At 41.4% G+C, this 18,752-nt stretch overlaps 1 protein-coding gene across 1 annotated transcript in view; it reads right to left on the bottom strand.

Moving 5' to 3' along the window:
* The window catches only part of LOC140931486 (polycystin-1-related protein-like), a 97,878-nt gene that overhangs the window by 50,017 nt on the left and 29,109 nt on the right, over positions 1-18,752 (bottom strand). Inside the window, exons 12-20 of the mRNA XM_073381296.1 lie at positions 17,199-17,383; positions 12,484-12,699; positions 9,787-10,618; positions 8,281-8,395; positions 4,954-5,068; positions 4,382-4,483; positions 3,463-3,562; positions 989-1,045; positions 146-333 (exon numbers count right to left, since the gene is read on the bottom strand). Coding sequence (XP_073237397.1) covers positions 146-333; positions 989-1,045; positions 3,463-3,562; positions 4,382-4,483; positions 4,954-5,068; positions 8,281-8,395; positions 9,787-10,618; positions 12,484-12,699; positions 17,199-17,383 — 1,910 coding nt within the window. The remainder of the gene's footprint in view (positions 1-145; positions 334-988; positions 1,046-3,462; positions 3,563-4,381; positions 4,484-4,953; positions 5,069-8,280; positions 8,396-9,786; positions 10,619-12,483; positions 12,700-17,198; positions 17,384-18,752) is intronic.

Genomic DNA, 18,752 nt, shown 5'->3' on the forward strand with positions numbered 1-18,752 from the left:
ACAGGCCACCCCGCAATACGCCTGCCCTTAACAGGAAAAGCACTGCTGACCAGGCTCAGATGTATCGATTTTAACCCTGCCTAAATTTATGTTAACCACTTTGCATTTGTCACGCCTTCTTCCAAAAGAAACAACTGACGCATACCTGTTCAAACGCCTTGAAGATGCTTCTATCAGACTTGATGTGACGTTTACGACTCTCTGGACAAGTTCTTGGCTGACGAGAGTTCTAGCCTCTGCATCTTTCGGATCCATCATTTTAAGTCTGGACCGCATAAATTTGCCTAGATTCTGTAGTATCTCCGATGCATTTTCAACGCTGACTGCAGAAAGCTACAAGTAAATGGGAAGTGGGAGCGCGCAATAAGGAGTAAGTCACAGCAAATGAATTAATTTAGTCTTGCTAATCACTCGCTATCAAACTTACTGCACTTCTCGAAATTTAGCCTCACTTGCAAAGTAATGTGACCCCAGCTCAGCCTCCTCCTCCTCAGGCGCTTCGTTTTTCGCATGGCAGAGGCGAGCGCGAAACGAGTTACTGGTGATGAACCGCAAGGGACCATGGGAAGGGTACAGACGCCCGTTGTCTCCTTCCCGCCTTCCTTTGCGCGCACATTTTCATCAAAAGAGAGACTTCTGGGTACGAGGCAGACCCCAGCTAGCAACGTCTGCGAAGCAGCGCCAAGAACCTTTTTTTTGGAACCACCTAACGAATTACCGGAAATGAGTTTTGGATTTCCCTTCAACCTACTTGATCAATCGAACAAATGCTTTTTCAACAGGCCAATCATGAATCGTTTTTTCAAACTTGTCACACAGCTGGGGAGTCAAGAACAAGGATTTCCGCGCTGCCTCGCAGACAGACTTAACCAGTAGTTTAGTTTTGTCTGTGGTGCAGGCTATTCAATAATATGCGACCTGTAAAGTCACAAACTCAACCAACAGTTACGTTTTTTGCTTCCGTTAATTACACAATAACAAAAAGTACCTCCTCAGGTTTCTCGGTCAGAGCTTGAAGTGCTGAGCCTGTATGAAAGGCTAAGGTCTGAAAGTTGTTAGAAACAAAACACATATTAGTTCACTGCTAAATTCGTTGTATCACGCTGCGCGTTTTACAAGCCTCAAAGAAATTTTGGCTTTTTCTGTTCCATCGATCATCTTAGCGGACCTTTTAGATAACACATGTTTACTTGAACGAGCTCAAAAAGTCATAGTTTGTGATTTGTGATCGGTGAATTTCGATCCGTTTTGTTTGTTTCTATGTTTCAAGGTTCGTTGTCGATGATCGTCCCGTTTCGGGCACTAATCGACTAGTTTGCCTTGAGGATTTTTCTGATCTTTCTTATTCTTGTCACTTGCAAGAATAAGGAAATGCCAGCCTCCTTCCCTATAGACAAAAATTCCATTCACCATCGTGATTTCCTTCGCTACACTTGAGCAGTCTAGAGTCACTCTCAGTTTAGTTTTTGCAGGCCAAGCTGGACGAGGGCTTTGCATTGTGATTCGCATTAAACACGCCCCCACTCAAATGATTGACGAAACAGAAAGACGCAAAATTTCTTCGAAGTTTGCGAAACGCGCGGCGCGATGCAACGAAAGGAGCAAGGGTGGCCCAGTTGGTTAGTGTGCGGCCGTGGGTGCGCGAGGTCTCGAGTTCGATCCCCTGTGACATTACTTCCTTGTTTCAACTTCTCTCCTTTCTGTGTAGCTTTGCCTAGCTTTAAACACCTATAAAAACGGAGCTTTGATGGAGAGAGGGGGGTGGGGGTGGGGGTAAAATGAGCGCACCGTCGACCTCAATTTTATCAGTTATTACTGTGACGAGGATCGACGTAAAATATGGTTACTTTACCTTTTACCTTCAATGAATTTGGCAGTAATGACTCTATCAGCAATTTGGTTTAACTACCTTTTTTTAAAGTTTTTGCCCTCAATTCAGGAACTGTAAGTCCCACCCCCTCCTCTTCTCAATCAAACTCAAATAAGCGTTCACCCCCACCCCACCCACTTGAGTGAATAAATTCTCATAAGAGACTTCCCAGAGGACGGAGTTTTCTTCAGAGAGAAACAGAAACCTTACTTTGTTACTTCTTCGCGTTTTGTCATTAGCATTTATTGTTTTGTTGCAAAATAAACATACTTCACTTTCTGAAAATGGTGAAAATTTAATAAGCGCCCAGCCTCGAATAAGCGCCCACTCTCAAGGTCCAAAAATTAAATAAGCGCCCAGGGCAGTTAATCGAATAAATACGGTACTTGTTTGGTTTTCATTTGCCTTCATCAAGCACTGTTTTAGCCATTGTAAGGCGATTGTGGGTAAGGGATATTCAAGACACTGACTTCCACGAAACGTGTCGATGTCGCAAATATTTTTGCATCGTAATACAGTAAACACCCGAATATAAGAACAAATGGATAAAGAACACCAGGCTGAAATTTGGTTAATAAAGCCCCATTTTTATAAGAACAAGCTAAGATTAGGCTGAAAATTGTAACATGTTCTTATAAAATGGAAAAAGTGCCATAATTACAAAGCATGTAACTTTATGTTTGCTGTCAGATAACTTCATGTGTTAATATAATTAAATTACAGCAGCATAATTATTTATTTTATTTTCCTAAAATATGCTAAATATACCTCTAGCAACATGTTTTGGATAGTATTACTAAATAAAAATTTAAGAACATTTTAATAACATTTAGAGGCTGATTCGTCATTAAGCACCCGATAAATAAGAACTCAATCAGCCTGACCTCCAAAATCCTGTATTCTTATATGGGGGCGTTTACTGTACCGCGATATCTTTTTCAAGTGCTTTTGATGTTCCTGTCTTGGGATGAAATATCGCGGTTTACCGATGTCGACATCAGTGTATATTGGCAATATTCCTGGTTTCTACTATGTTCTAAAACAAACCAAACCAACGACAACAACAACAGTTTTTTCTCTTTACGGAGAAAGGTCCACATTTTTAAGAAATGTAGAGGGGGGGGGGGGGGGGGGGGAGAAACATATTTCGAGGTTGGGAGGTTCGTATAATAGCTCTTTGAAGTGGCATCAGCGTACCAGAAAGAACTAGAATGCAAAGTGGAAAAACTCAGGTACCCAAAGTTGGAGGTCATGCAGCCGAGGATCAAAGGCAAATTAAAACTTCCAGCTGTTGAATAAACCATCCTCAGTGCTCGCGAAGTTTTACAGTCGTGACTGATTAATACTGTCCATAATTTATTAGTGAATAATAATAATAATAATAATAATAATAATAATAATAATAATAATAATAGGGAATGGAGGGGGGCTTAAAAGTGTGGGGGGTTATTACCTTTCTTCCCCTGAAAAGGGAGGGCTTATTAGAGAGGGGGGCTTAATAGAGGACATTCGTTTCTGTCCTTGTTTGTGCACTAGTAATTGTGCCACCTCTATAACGTCAAAAAATTTATTTTATTTATTTAGTTATCTACCTTGTCGTAGACAGAGTAATTGCGTAGGATATGTAGAAGCCTCTCTCTTATCCGCTCTCTTAGGTGAAACATGGAGCTAGTATTTTTAGCAGAACCAAGCCTGAAGCAGAACATAATTACATTCCACTCAGTTTCAGCTATTTTGCTCTTCATATACTGTTATACGACCTCACTAGCAGTAGCCCTCTGCTATCGACAATCATCTCACGAAAGCTCAAGTTTTTGGCCACAGTTTGCGCATGGAGTAGGATGAACCCGCTAACATCTACGCGTTATATGAGCCCTCCCACGGGCGAAGACCCACAAGGAACGGATCGACCCCGATACGCACTTCTCAGAGGATGACATCGTGCGCACTACCCAAGACCGAGCCAGTTGGAGACGACTTACAGTCGACTGTTCATTGGTCGACCGACCATGACGATACTGTTCCGATTTTATTAGCGGAGCTCTCGTGCGCACGAAGCGCGCGCAGCGGAGAACCATAAGTAAGAAAATTGTGGTTACCTATACATCCAAGAAATTCCGGTTCTGACAAAATCGTCCGTACATAAGTGCGTACGTCCTCCCCTTCATGTTAGCGGATGGGAAATGGCACACTTACTAGCTTGGAGTCCAAGGCATACTTTTTGTGTTCAACTTGGCATTGGACATCCATGGTCAATATACAACTGTCAAAAAAGGGCATCCGCTGACCAGTGTCACATGACTGTATTGCGGGCTCAGTTATATGATTCATTGAGGTGACCTGTTTTTTAAAGTTATCCCCTGACCAGTTTTGGTTTGCAATTGTTCGCGGGCTCAGGTCCATTTTTTTTAACCTGGAATTCAGTTTGCTTTGAATTGTTGAATTACTTGAGAAAGACATTTCTTAATTCGCTTTTGGTCTCGGCTAATTTTTTTTTTTAAAGATTCTTACCCGTTCAGAGTCTTTGCCAAAGCTGTAATTAACTGCTGGGTACCCTGTTCATCCTTCGTCTCCAACAGCCCTACCATATTCACCCCAACTGTTTCATTCAACCTAAAAACAAGAGAAAAGAGTGAATACCCCCTCAAAATTGCCTTGTTTGTTTTTCTATGTCGCTGAAAAGGCAGCATTCTATTTTTCAGTATTTCACACAAGGTTCCTACACTTCTTCCCATAATAACGACGGGCTTTTGTTCTTAAGGGTAACCATATTTATAACGCCTCGTATGAGTCTATACTTGACTTTCATTTCCTCAATGCCGATTTTATTCTGTTCCCTTCAAACTAGTATTTGTTAAAGTTTTTGGGAGGTTTGAAAATGTTCCTCACTTAGAATTCAAGGACTAAAATAAGCTATAATAACAGGCTAAAAATAAACTGTTTACAACCTAAAATTTGGGTTTTATTGCGGTTATTCCTCTGAAATAGAACATGCAGCGAAAAGGTCAGCTCCAGCCTCGCTTCTATTCAAAGGCAGGGCACTGAGGACACAACCGTAAAATGGCCTACTAGTAAAAACTTACAGATACTCTTCCATACTGACTCCTTCTGGCAGAACAGGAGGTTTAACTGTCACATTCACAGCCTCCATACTACTCCTGGTTCCCACTTCGCCCTCTACCGTGACATATAAGTTAACTGCAACAAAAGACAAGATTCCTTGTTGAAAGCATTGGCAAAGTTCAACTTGGCTTTACAATGGTTCCAATGTTGGTCACCAATCTCGTTTCCGTGCTGGAGCTACAAGCCTCCAATATTGGCAATTTTCAGGTAGCGCGTCAGAATGGGTCTGTGTCGTTTCGAACTGCACTATGGGACTATTGTATGGACGCTATCGCTTCTTTTATTTAGCAATTACTGGTTGAAGCTACAGTGAGGGACAAAAGTGTTGACACACTTCCATAAAATGGCCCCTTTTTGCATAGTGGATATACTTATCCCCTTCCCCTGTCTACCCCAACCCCTTCCCCCCAAAATCAATGTTGAATTTTGGACCCTCAAGTCTTTTTTTTACTTCACACAACATTGATTCGGGGGGTGAGGGAATTTACGGCATTTAAAAAGAATGAAATAATAAATGAATTAAATGTTTGTTAAAAGCACCCGTTTTAAACAAGTGTGTCAACTACTTTTGTCCCTGATTGTCTGAAACATGTATCTGTGTTTTCCGGCTAGATTTTTGACGCTGCTGAATTTGTGTGCGATGACGTTACTCTATGGGCCAAATTGTTTGTTTATAAACAACAACTTGTAAAGTTTCGTCCTGATTTGTAGTATACGTAGAGTAAAATGTACGAAGCGTATGTCATTACTTAATCTTGTACCCCCGCGCGCGTTCCTGATACCCTGTCGGGTCGAGAGGAAATCATTTGTGTTGTGATTAATGCCATTGCTGCGGATGTAATGTTCTCGCAAGTATTATCAATAGTGGAAAAAGGATGGAAACACTAGGGTACAATGAAAATTGTTCTGGTAAATAATAATAATAATAATAATAATAATAATAATAATAATAATAATAATCTTTATTGTAAGAGGGTGACACCTATTACTATGAAGTATTCTCCCTAGTGGCCCTCTAAAAACAAAATTGATAATAATAAATTACAACAATCATGATAAAAGATCTTAAGAATTCCAGTATTCTCCCTCCCTAGTAGTAGCCCTCTAAAAACAAAATTGATAACAATAAAATTACATTAATCATGAGAAAAAGCCAATTTACAAACAGTGATCATAATAAAAGGTTCTTAAAAATTCTGAAGATTTAAAAACTTGAGAGATGTTAAAAACGGAAGTGAAAACATTGGTAAAAAAGGGAATCCAATCTACAATGATATTAAAAAAAAAGTACGGATTTATAAAAATCAGAATAACTTGTTAACTTTAAAATTGTCCACCGTATAGTTTGAGGCGACGTTATTAGTCAGTGTTGTCTTCATTAAGCTAAAGGAGGTGGTTGGTTCTAAGTTAAGAGCATTTAGTTCATTAATAGTGGAATAAAAGAGTGTTCTCCTCATTGCTTCAGTTCTGGGTTTCGGCAAACGGTATAATGTTTTTGTTCTGGTAGAGTACTTGTGTTCAAACCGAAGTGAGTCCAATGTTGTAAGTAAGTATTCCGGTGCCCTACCATCAATAACTTTCTTTAAAAGGCCGATTTTATTGAGCTTGAATGGTTGATCAACCGGTAGCCACTTAAGCTTTTGAAAATTATCATACGATCGTGCATCCCGAGGACTATCCAAAATTAATCGAGCGCAGCGTTTTTGAAGTTTAAACAAGTGTGTCAACTACTTTTGTGCCTGATTGTCTGAAACATGTATCTGTGTTTTCCGGCTAGATTTTTGACGCTGCTGAATTTTTGTGCGACGACGTTACTCTATGGGCCAAATTGTTTGTTTATAAACAACAATTTGTAAACAAGTGTGTCAACTACTTTTGTCCCTGATTGTAGGTAAGATATGAAGAATTATTATATGGCTTAGTCTGTTTTCGCCTTGCGATAGGTCAATATGTGGTCCATAACTTACTGTACGGACCAACATTCTAAAACTAAATGGTGATTTTGCAGATTTAAAGCTATTTACCTCGAAAAAATGATGAGTAATGAAAGCTAATATGTTTGTAAACCCTGAGCACTTGGATTTTGACCTCGTCCTTCAAAATTTTAACTAGTACCAGTGTTTATTTGAGAATGAAACTGATGAAGAAACTGAATCATTATCTTACCGAAGAAGACGATTCTAGTCATTGTTTGAAAATTTTAACGCACAGATCGAGACGTTTTGCCAAGAAAAACGAACAAATCCTTCCATAACAAACCTACCTTGAAAAGCTTCTTTGCCCTTTACAGTGTTTTTTTACAAAGACCAATGAAAGAAAGATGGATTGAAGCCAGACACAGTGCCCAGTTTCCAAAATACTCCTGCGTTACATTGGCGAGCTAAAACTTGCAGTGCTGTTAGTTTTGACCGAATGAATTTCTTTCAGCATGGCGCATTTGATTTCACTTTCACGGAAAGCCTTTGTTACGACTGCTATTGTTTTCGTGAGCCAATAAATATTTTATTTTTTGAGGATTGTCAAATAACTGTAAAATCGCGTATCCTGCACGTTTTCCCGGTCCCCCAAACAGGAAGCCACATAATAAACATCATATTAGCCTCTTTTTCTTGGTCCGCACTCTAAATGACGGATCCTTGATTCTTTCCATAAACTGATGGCCCGCAAAAATCATCCAATGGTTAGTGCGTTACTATACTCTTCATAACTCTACACTGGAGTATTTATTGTATTGGTAAAGGCACTCAAGAAAGACCCTTTAAACCCTAACAACAAAATCCAAATTCTCATTTATTGTCTCTACTATACGTTTCCTATAGAGGCAGTAGGGAGAAGCTTTTAAAGTAACAACTAGATTTATGTGATCATTATATTGATTATCGTCACCCATTTGTATTGTAAAGCACTGACATCTCAGGGAGAACTTTAACGCTGATCACTGTTATGACTTAAAGGGACACAGTCGATGCACCTGCGCATTAGATACCATATGTTAGTTGATTTGCATATCATAAGATACGCAGTTCATGCCGGCTGTCTTTAACCAAATCTAACATTATAGGATGAATAAAGGAAAAGCCAATAACAAGGTTTCAATAAAATATCGCAGATCGAAAGAAACACTAACCAAGATTGAAGCGAATTTCTAGATGTATCCGACGCGTACCTTTGATTTTGGGTTGAGGTAAACAATTTTTCAAAGTTGCAAAACTGGTGTCCGGGCCAGCGCGGTCCCAAAGCGCTTACTGTGTCCCTCTAAAGGGTTAACTGATTATTGTACTCTCTACCTTTCTTTCCCGCAGGAAGATAAAACTGAACCACCGATCTGTATCCGGAGTAGATGATTTCTTTAGTAGCACCATTATCAACACTGTAGCGTACATCGTAACTTGGAGGCATTTCCTGCGTGCAGAAACATAAAAGAGAAAGATGATTTTTCAGTCAGTCAGACAGGCGGCTTGGAATCAAAAATCCCAGTACTCTCAACAGGAGTGAAACCTATGTATGACCTTCTGGTTACTAGCAGATGCTCTACCACTGAGCCACAGAAGACTCGTGGGAGTTAAGGTCATGTGAAAAACATCCTGCATACTGCTAGGACCGATAGAGAGGTTAAGCACCACGTTTACGTCAAACGGGAAATCTCAAATGCTTCTTCTCAAGAAGAATATATTCCACGAATATTGACTGTTTTGTAATAGATTCCTCGCGTTTACATTTGACCTTTGTGGCCTTTAGTCTTTTGTCTGTCGTTTGTAAACAATAGCTACAACAATATAACTACTACGTCGACTAATCGGAGCTCCTGACCACATTCCTGACAGATTTTACGTCATCAGTGTGGAATTTCTGTCACTGAGGTGCAGGCGTCTCTCCTGACGAAATGTCCCAAACGGCGTGGAGCAAGGAAAGACGGCTGTTCTTGCAGGTTATTACTTAGTACGATTACCCATAGACAAAATGCTTTGGTGGAGTTATGGTAAAGATATCAAACTAATTTTATCAAGGAGCACAAACCATGATAATTATGCCCAACTTTTTTCATCCTTGTTATTAAATTATGGCTCTTGTTGTCATGTGTCGCAATACCCTTGGTACCAGGGGTTTTTTCTCGCGTGCGGAGACTGAGTGTGGCGGAGATGCTTCGGGGTGAGTCGCAGGTCGACACGTCCAAGAAAAGTCTCTGACACCCAGGGTACCATTGCAACATACACAGGAAACTATTTCAAAGTCTAAATAACAAAACAAAACTGAACCACTATTTTTGGAAATCATTTGATGTGAAAAAAGTTTTAGCTTGTTAGTATGTGTAATCAAATGGTGACGAGTGAAATTATTCCCTAATTTCACAAGTATACCATTTGATTACCTATTCATATCATGGGTGACGAATTACGTTAGCAATCGAGGATTTTTGACTTATTTATCCTGGATCGTATCGATCGATCGTCAACTCCACTCTCAAACGTTTAGAGCTAAAATTTGGCTTAAGTTTTCAGATTTTTTGGACAACATACCTCTAAGAATCCTTCTTGATGTGCTCTTTCGTGTGTTCAGGTTTTCTAAAGCGTCTTTTTATGCCCTGACATCTTCATTCATGACATTTTAAAACTTCGTCGCCATCTTGAAACGGAGACTTACGACAGGTTGCCATGGCAATTTAGTAATTTCACATGTGAAATTACAAATTAACGCTGAAATTGCGCGCCAAAAATCGGGAGTAATTCGTCACCTATGATATTAAAAAGATAACAAATAGCGTGGACATCTTATGCGCCGCTCGACTGCCTTACCATAAAACTCCAGTCCATACAGGTTATCTCAAATGGGGTATCCAGGGCAGTTCCCAGGTCTGGTGTGACTTGGCAAATACCGCAGTCATGGATGGTATTTGTTTTGATGTAGATACGTGCTATTCCTTTCCGTCCATTATTATGGTCCGTTACTACGAAAGCCACCATGAATTCTCGTCCGGCAGGCAGATAATTTCCCAGCAGGACTAAATTTGGATGCTTGGTGCCTGTAGATGTTTGGCTCGATGGCAGTTCTATGAAAGAAGGAGCTTTAAAAATTGGATATTTCTTTGCACTGCGTGGTACTGTCAATGGGTCAAAAATATTCTCATACTCGGGGTCGCCGTCATCATCACTATCAGCACCATCGGTAGTGTTCGCCGTTGTGGGCGCAGGAATTGTGGTGGTTTTTTTATTGTCATCACTACCACCTCCACCACTACTGCCCAGATTATGCGGCCGACGGGATGGAACCAGGTTAGGGCGCATCATCTCATCAGGATCCTCACAGATATCGCCACTGGAAAACTTCGCATAAGTTAGCTGGAAGGGCGTGCGCTTATGACCAGCATGTGGGCTTGTAGTTGGAGGAATTTGCGTGGTCGAAGATGCAAGTGTTGAATTTGGTGATTGAGTACTTGTCCGGCCAGTGCTTACAAGTAAGTTTGCTTTACACTCTTCATCATTCTGCAGTTTAGATTTTCCCACATGAAACAGCTTCCATTCGTATGAGATATTGGAATGTTGACATGATAAACAAAGCCCCGTTATAATCAGAGGTGAACTTGGATTAATAGGTCCTTTAACACACTGAGGGCAGTTTGTAGACAGCCTGAGAAAAGTACAAGAATTGTTATATTCGCCATTTGCAAATCTCCCATAACATACCTTGTTTGCCTACCAAAATTGTGTGTTTAGGTATTGTCCTCAATTTCTATTGGGGCGACTGTAATACGCGGGAGAAATTTAAAACAAAAGTTAGACAAAATACAATTTAAGGCGGAGAGGAACAAGGTGTATTATGGAAAGTGCAAATGGCGAATGGTATCAGTTTTTCCTCCAGTAGTGCATCCTCATTGGTTATTCGAGGTCACATGACTTCAAAACAATAAAACTGTTCCTAGTGGGCAACAATGCAAACAAAATCAATTACGTAAGAGGGATACACTACACCGTTACCCGCCATGGCGGTTGCTCGCTGAGATTTGCCAGCCGTATATATATATATAAAATCTTTTTAAAGTCATTAAAATGGCTGGTCCCCGCAGTGCTCCTAGCCTGAGAAAACAGCCGACCCAATGGTTTCCCTGCGAAACGAGTGCAGAAAATTTATACTGATAACGTGTCACTACCCAGATCTGGGAAGTGCTTCTGATTGGTTGAAAATTTGCTCCACGTTGAATTCGATTAGGTGGATATTCTAGCTGTGTCATGGCAACTTTAGAAACAAGAAGGAAACTGGACCAAGGTAACTTTCGCAAAGACTTCTGGGATCACTGATAGGGACGCGCCGGTGAGTTATTAGGGACCTTACGATCCGACAACAATGACGTCCATGAAAACGTCACTGAAAAAATAGACTCCGCATCCTTTCAAACCATTTCGCGAAGAGAGGGGGCCGCGCCCGAGTTCAGGCAGAAATGGTAGAAATTAAGGCCTGGCCGTTCCCGGCCTCAAGTAAACATAAAATTTGGTCTTATTTCACGTCGTAGTTGTGCAGGGACAGCAAAGAAATGTACAAAAAAAGCATGATGAACGTTACGTGCAGTTGTTGTTTTGCTAGCTAAACCTTTTAACTTTTTGCCGTTGCCGTTGCGGTCGTAGTTTCGTATTAAATACTGTACGATCCGACGACACGATGGCAGCGAAAACTTCGCTTAAAAAGTGAATTTACGTTTTTCTAGTCTCGAATCGTCAAGCCCCTATTGGCCATTGTCCCCTGGGGTACTGCCATATATGGGCTATATAGGTATGTGCCGCTGTGAAGGGTATGGTTTCCGAGCAGTGTACTCCAGGATAGGGTATATAAATCAGAGCGTTTGGGTCTAGAATAGGGTATCATTTCTCAGGAAACTGATCAGTTGGTTGAAGATTTTATCTAGACTAGGGAAACAGCTACTCTAGGATAGGGGGGGTTTGGGGAGTTTACTCTAGTATAGGGTAGCAAAATTCAGCTGAACTAGCTCTGGTATAGGTTAAGGGTTCCAGGGTCCCAGCAGCACATCCCCACCCAGAAATTCCTAAAGTACTCCCCCCCGGGGCCATTGCCCCCAGCAAAAGTCCCAAAAGTCTTTACGAAAGTTAACTGGGCCGACGGCAACAAAAACGTCACCATCAAAAGGACTTCACTTTTTTCAATTTTCATTGCCATTTGGTAAATTTTCCTGGAATCAAATTTTCTTAGGGACCAAACCCAAGTTTAGAAGGAGAAAGAAACATTCGTCGTGTTGAGTTTACTCCCTCTGTAAGAAGACGCCTAAGGGAGTTTCACGTCCCAGTCGAGCAGTGACGGCAAACTAAAGTAACGTAAAGTAAACTGCGCTGCTTGTTGCTTTGCTTAATAAACCTATTGCTTTTTCAACGCTCTCCTTGCCACCGCCGTTGCTAAAGCCCCCTAATATTTAACCATGCGATGCTTTCTTGATACATACGATCATTTTTTAATGGCCAGTTTTGCAGAATGTATACTCTACTTACACATGAGGATCTTTTTTGTCCAGGTAGAGGTATTTGAAAGCCAAAGCCTGTCTGGAATCTTTCTTCACCTTAACGGAGAATTCACACGTGCGTCTGGACTTAAGACAATCCAACGGGAGACTGAATTTGGATTTGTTAGTATCCACGCCTGACAAACAGTCTGGTCCCTTGCTGCCTTGTTTGAAACAAGATGCTGCATTGAAGATCCACTCAAAACTGTCATTGAAAATATTGACTTCATTAATTCGAAGTATTTACTTACTGTAGTTGCGTTGACATTAGCCAACTCAGTAAAAATCCCACACACTTACACACACACGCCTAGCCTAAGAGTAGCCGCACTCCCCCCTCTCTTCCCCTTTTTTCCTTTGTCGGGGGGGGGGGGGGGGTTCAAGCTAAACGTAGGATAAAACAAACCACTCCCTTCTTTTTTTTCCAGAATGGCATAATGAAGAGGAAAAAGTGTGATACGCGTGTCAGGGCTTAAGAATGAATGGAATGCACAGAACACAATCTGATCACATGCGTTTAGACCTTCTACCAGTCGTAATCCTATCACGAGTATTTTCACCACCTATTACGTGGAAATTTGGCAAAGCACCCTGTTGGAGCAAGAGCCTCATCGATCTCGCCCACTGCACTCTCTCATCTTTGGTTATTTAACAATTATTGAACCAGCAGTAGACGTTGGCTAGGAAGTGCGGGCGAACATGTGGGTTTTCCTTGGAGATGTGATCGATGAAATTGTGTAGATGAATCAGAGAAAGCCCTTTTAGTGTCAACAAAAGGGATCAATGCGGATCAGGAAAACTGGATTGAACAACACAGTAAACAAGACTCATATTTAATTCAACGATTTTATTCACAGTTGCTTATATACAATTAACCTGCGAATGGTGAGGAGCGAGTAGAGACGTTTGTATTCGCCGGGCAAAGATACATTGAGGAAGCAATGCGTGACACAAATAATGCGTGTACACAGTCATGACTGCACGAAGTCCTATTGTTCAATCAAATATTCAATCTGTGTTCAATGACCAAAAGGCCGTTGATACGCAATAGAAAATAATGACGCAGCTTTTAAAATCACCACTGAAGTTTAAAGCTTATTGAAGATTTCGGATGATAAGCGTCGTAACATGCTTAGAAACGTATAAAAATATAAAAACCATGCACTGTAGAGAGACCTGAATAATCTTAATTTACGTCGATTTCTAGACTTTGCTAACGCTCATATCTTATCGAAAACTTGTCCCGCACTAAGCTGAGATCAGGCCCTGTGAATAGATTCCTGACCGGTAAGACGAATCGAAAAGTCTCTCATTTGGTGACCTGTGTACCTAAGTTACGTTTGCTTGCGAATCGAACGTAACAAGAATCGCCGAAAGGCGATTTTTAACTGGGCTGCAAAAGGGCTATGTTTTCTGAAGGGAGGGGGCGGCTATACACACTCAGGCTACCATAAAACCTTGTCGGCAACCAGTGCATGCGACAGAATCTCATGTGAGACTGAAACATTAACTCATCCCCTGTTCAGAACATTGTACCCTTTTGAAAGACTTTCGTAACCAAAAAAAAGGAGTACCATTTTTAAGTGGGGGCTGTATAATAACTTTTAAATTCCACCATTATGAATAAAAACAAACAAGTTAGCCATTAATTCTAAGCAGGAAACAATTTGCATTATTTCCACGCACCCCTTCCCCCAATCCCTCTGTGCCCCAAAATATAGCGTGTCAGTATAACGTGACTAATTTGACGTAACCGGAAATTCCAAAAATTGTTGTCGTTCTACAAGCATAAAATGCGCCAGACTGAGCTGATTTACACTAGACAGAAATATTGTATTGTATGAAAACCAGAAGTATACTAAAACAGACAGTTAACTGCCCATTGATCCCGCCTGATCCAGGGGCCTCACTGACTGCAGGGAGACTTTACTGCGCTTTTCACAAACATGCGAACTCTAAAGTTCAAAAGCCACCTTCACAATTGTGTTTATCGCTGCCGTCAATCATAAGTACGATCACAAGCAACGAACCTTGAAACAGAGAAACACACAAAACGGATCGAAAACCATGACCTTTTGAACCCGTGAAGTAAAGTTTTGTTTCCTAAGAGGTCCGTTAAGATGATTGACAGCAGCGGAAAAAGCAATCGTCGGTTGGCTTCTGAACTTCAGAATTCGCATGTTTGTGAAAAGTGCGATCCTAATTTGCGGTCCAAAGTCTACAAGAAAACGCACTATTTTTTCCACAAGATGAAAAATATTAAGTTTTAAGATTTTCCTCATGGTATTTTTCTCTAACTTAAAGGAATAAAATCCTTTGCATTTTGAGACCTAAAAAAGTTTAAAGATTTCTCGCTCGCATGTTGCGTTCACCAGCACGCACTTCAAACAATGTAAATAGATAAAACGATCGATAACATATTTTTTACCAGTTCTGTTTGTCTCACCCAAGACTAACTTTTCTTCATGGAAGATAACTATGCTGCTTTATAATCACAGTGACTCCTTGGATATTAAAAAGACTGAACGTGACGCACTATTATGCTTTTGTTTACTTCTGATCACATCTTCAAGCGAAGTCTCTCTTTTCAAGCGATTCATCTCAATGCACAATGATTGACCCTTATATTAGTTAAAACCCTATAGTTCATTTATATTAATGCTGTTTTTGCCCCTCACATTGACTGTGTTCGTTCGTATTCAAAGCACCTTTACGAAAATAAAGGTCGTATAAGTCATGTGTGTTATGTTTCAAGATAAATGGATTATACGCTTTTTTAAGTTTCCATTTTGCGGTGACTTCAGTTTACATCTCCATAAAATGGTAAAATAAATATCAAGAAACATCACGAGAGCTGAAAACTTTCAAAGGCATGTTTCTGAAACTCGCTAATGCTGACATCAATATAGAGTGCTTGCTGAATGGGCGAAAACACAGAATTGTGATCACAAGATCACGTACAAATTTAATGATAAAAGCTTAGCAAGACACTGATACAAACAAAAGCAAACCCGCTGAAACCTCGACGTGGGCTACACTTGTATGCTCTACTCAGTCACCAAACCTTGTCAGTAATAGCTCCTATTTTCCTCAAGTCGCTCTCTGTGAAGCTCTCGGATGGGATGTCCCGGTGAAGCTTTAAACTTGTGTGCGAAATTCTCAGAGTCCCTATTTTTCTCCGTGTCTTCTTTATCCTCAGTATCCGAAATTTAGACCTCCAAAGTGGCGTGTGTTGCATTAAATAGAGGGAAATATTTAAAGGAAAAGCCAGTCTTCTAACATGACAAAGTTGTCACGTCCCTCGTGAATGGACGTGCGTAACATCAGGATTCATCTGTCATTCATCGGCAACTGAGTTGTTCGCTTCACTGACTACGAAGGCTTACAATCAAGTCTTCAGCCATAGTGTCGTCAACTGGTGAAATACTTTGCTCATAAATTGTGCTTCTTAATTGCTCACGTACTACATCGATCGATAATTCTCTCCTTGAGTTCACGAAGCGGCCACGGCGTTCCAAACCTGACGCTCACAGTCATCTTTTAGTGTAAACCTACTGTGAACGGCATGTCGGTTTGAATGCAACGCGAGCATTTCTCTGAGTTTCCCAGCGCCAACATCATCTAACTGACTTAAACTCGAACAATAAAAAAATTATAGAGTAACTCCCATGATCGAATCGCTTCGAACAACGCAAATAGCCTTCTTCCGGTTCGCAACGCCTTGTGGGTTTTCAGGGGGAGCGGAGACAAGGTACAAAAAGTATCCCTGTAAGGCTCCGTGCAAGAGAAACTCATATGAAACCATTTGTGAGAACATCGTTTCTCCGTACCAGACCCTCGTGTCTTCCCTCCCCTGGGAGGCCGTTTTTCGCCGCAGACGACCGAAAGCCCATTTTATGACTGGGCCGCACAGGCAGCCCAGTAATAATGATTGTTGCATCATTTGCATGTGCATTCACGTGATTACCGTGACATTAGACGGACCTTAAACTCAACACCAGGGCCTTCGTGTCCACATACCATGCATATTACTTGGTGCAACACGGGCATCCGAAGAATGTGGACACATACGGGAAAAATCTCCCTACAAAGTTAATAGAGTGCCGCTGACCAAGAATAGGCTGCGGGCTCCTTTTGTTGCCCACAATGAGGCTGAGTATGATGTGACGAATTATGCAGATCACGGAGGATGTTACGGACTCGGTGGATAAAAGCCTCCGAGATAAGCATAATTCTTCAAGAGAGCCGAGTTCAATAAATGTTTTATTATTCACTAGAAATACCCTGAAGTTCTTAACAAGCTTGCCTCCTCGTAAACTTTCTTCAAAACGTTGGCCTATACCTAGGCACGGTTTTAGGATATAAACAGATTTTTTTACCTCTAGATACTTGAGCAATGAGCAATATTTCTTGTGTAATCTTGCATTTCTTCCGCTCAGTTACAGTCAGCAATTCAGCTATTTCGTCTTCGAATAGCCGTCAACGCTTTTTTTTGTTCACTGCTACCCAAGCAGCCTCGTTTCCAGGTAAATATACCATCGATCAACCTCGTTTCCAAGCAAATATAGCATCTAATCGATGGTACATTGCTCCCATCTTCCAAATATGGTAAGCGCCAGTTGTTTATGAAGAATAAACAGGGCGATTGAAGCCAATCAGAAACGGCACAATATTTGGAGTGCATAACATTCCTAGTTACTATACCTTATATTTGTATCATCAGGGTAGTCAGGATCAAAAGAGGAAGACGCATCCAAGACAACCTGCTTCTTTTCACCACCAACCACCATCATAGTCGCGCCCTCGATAATGGCAACCAGAGGGGTCTCAACCACCTTTATCCATTGTTTGTTCACTGCTTTTAGTTCCGTCTTTTCTTTCGGATATACCTGAAACGATTTTGAAGCAGTTCGTTAGTACACGGCAGTGCCGGATCCAGACACTGAGATGGAGGGGGGGGGGGGGGGGCGTTGGGAGGTCTTCCAGACCCTTAGATAAGGGGGGGGGAGCCTCCCATGCAGTCGTTTTTAGGGGAGCTCGTATTTCTTCCCTCCCCACAAACGCCTGCTCAACCGAGGACAACATTCCTTTCCCATTGTTGCAATTCGCGTGGTAAGTGACCAATCAACGGTTTTTAAATAAAGTGTTGACAGGCTAAACATGACTCATAAGCTCGTGATAGTGAAAAAACGTGACCCAGAACGTGACCCTAGATTTACCTTTTTCCTTCTTTTCTGTCCTTCGCTAAGGTTATGCAGTGCACGGAGAATTCTAAAATCTGACTGAGTAAATCTTACTTTTGCCGCTCTGAGACAAACATTTATTAGAGGTCATGAAGGTTTCTCAAAGTTTCATGCAGATCGCGTAATTATCAGGTTACCCTGCGGTCAAGGTCGACTTTCCAGAATTTGGAAAGTACAACGTGATTGGCTAAGCGTGGGAAAGGAATGTTGTCCTCGGTTGAGCAGGCGTTTGTGGGGAGGGACGAAATACGAGCTCCCCTAAAAACGCCTGCGTGGGAGGCTAGGGTTGGGGGGGGGATGGTGTTGGTGTCGAAAAAAATTGTTTCGGCCCTTCGGGCCTCAGTTTGGTATAACAATAACACTAAGGGTGGGGGGGGGGGGGGGCCCTCCCCTGGATCCGCCACTGCACGGCATTCTGTGCGGAAGGTCCCGATTTCGATTCCCAGATGTGACAAAAAATCCTTCTCTTGACTCATTTCCTTTCCATGTAGCTTTAAGTTACTTTAAATACCAGTAAAACGGTAACCCGGCAAGGAGAGCGGGGGGGGGGGGGAAGGTTAAAATGAGCGGACCGTCAGGTCAGATGACGCTTTCGATACCGACGTAAAAACGAGTCTTTATCTTTATCTTTCTTTACCTTTAAGTTGCGCGAAATTTGCGAAACTAGCTGTTTCAGGTAATCGGAGCCGTAAACGGAGTCATAAGCTCGACGGAATCAGAGTCACTGTCACTCACTGTCAGAGTCGGAAGCAGAAGCAAAAGATTAACCAATCATAACGCTCGTTTCCAGGAGTTGTGATTGGTTTAGATCTTCTGCTTCGACTTCCGACCCAAACAACCTAGTTGTCGGCACAAGATTGTAAGGAAAGATGAAAACGCTGTTTTCACCCTAGGATTTCAAGAGACGGGGATGATCGAAGCACTTTTTAGGGTTTGAAATTTTCGATTCTCGGATTTCTTTTGGTTAGGAAAATTTGGCAAGTATTTTTTGGGTGGCTTGATTAAAGTAGGGTTT

This window comes from Porites lutea, chromosome 3 (genome assembly GCF_958299795.1).
Source record: "Porites lutea chromosome 3, jaPorLute2.1, whole genome shotgun sequence".
In the NCBI taxonomy this organism is placed as follows: domain Eukaryota; kingdom Metazoa; phylum Cnidaria; class Anthozoa; order Scleractinia; family Poritidae; genus Porites; species Porites lutea.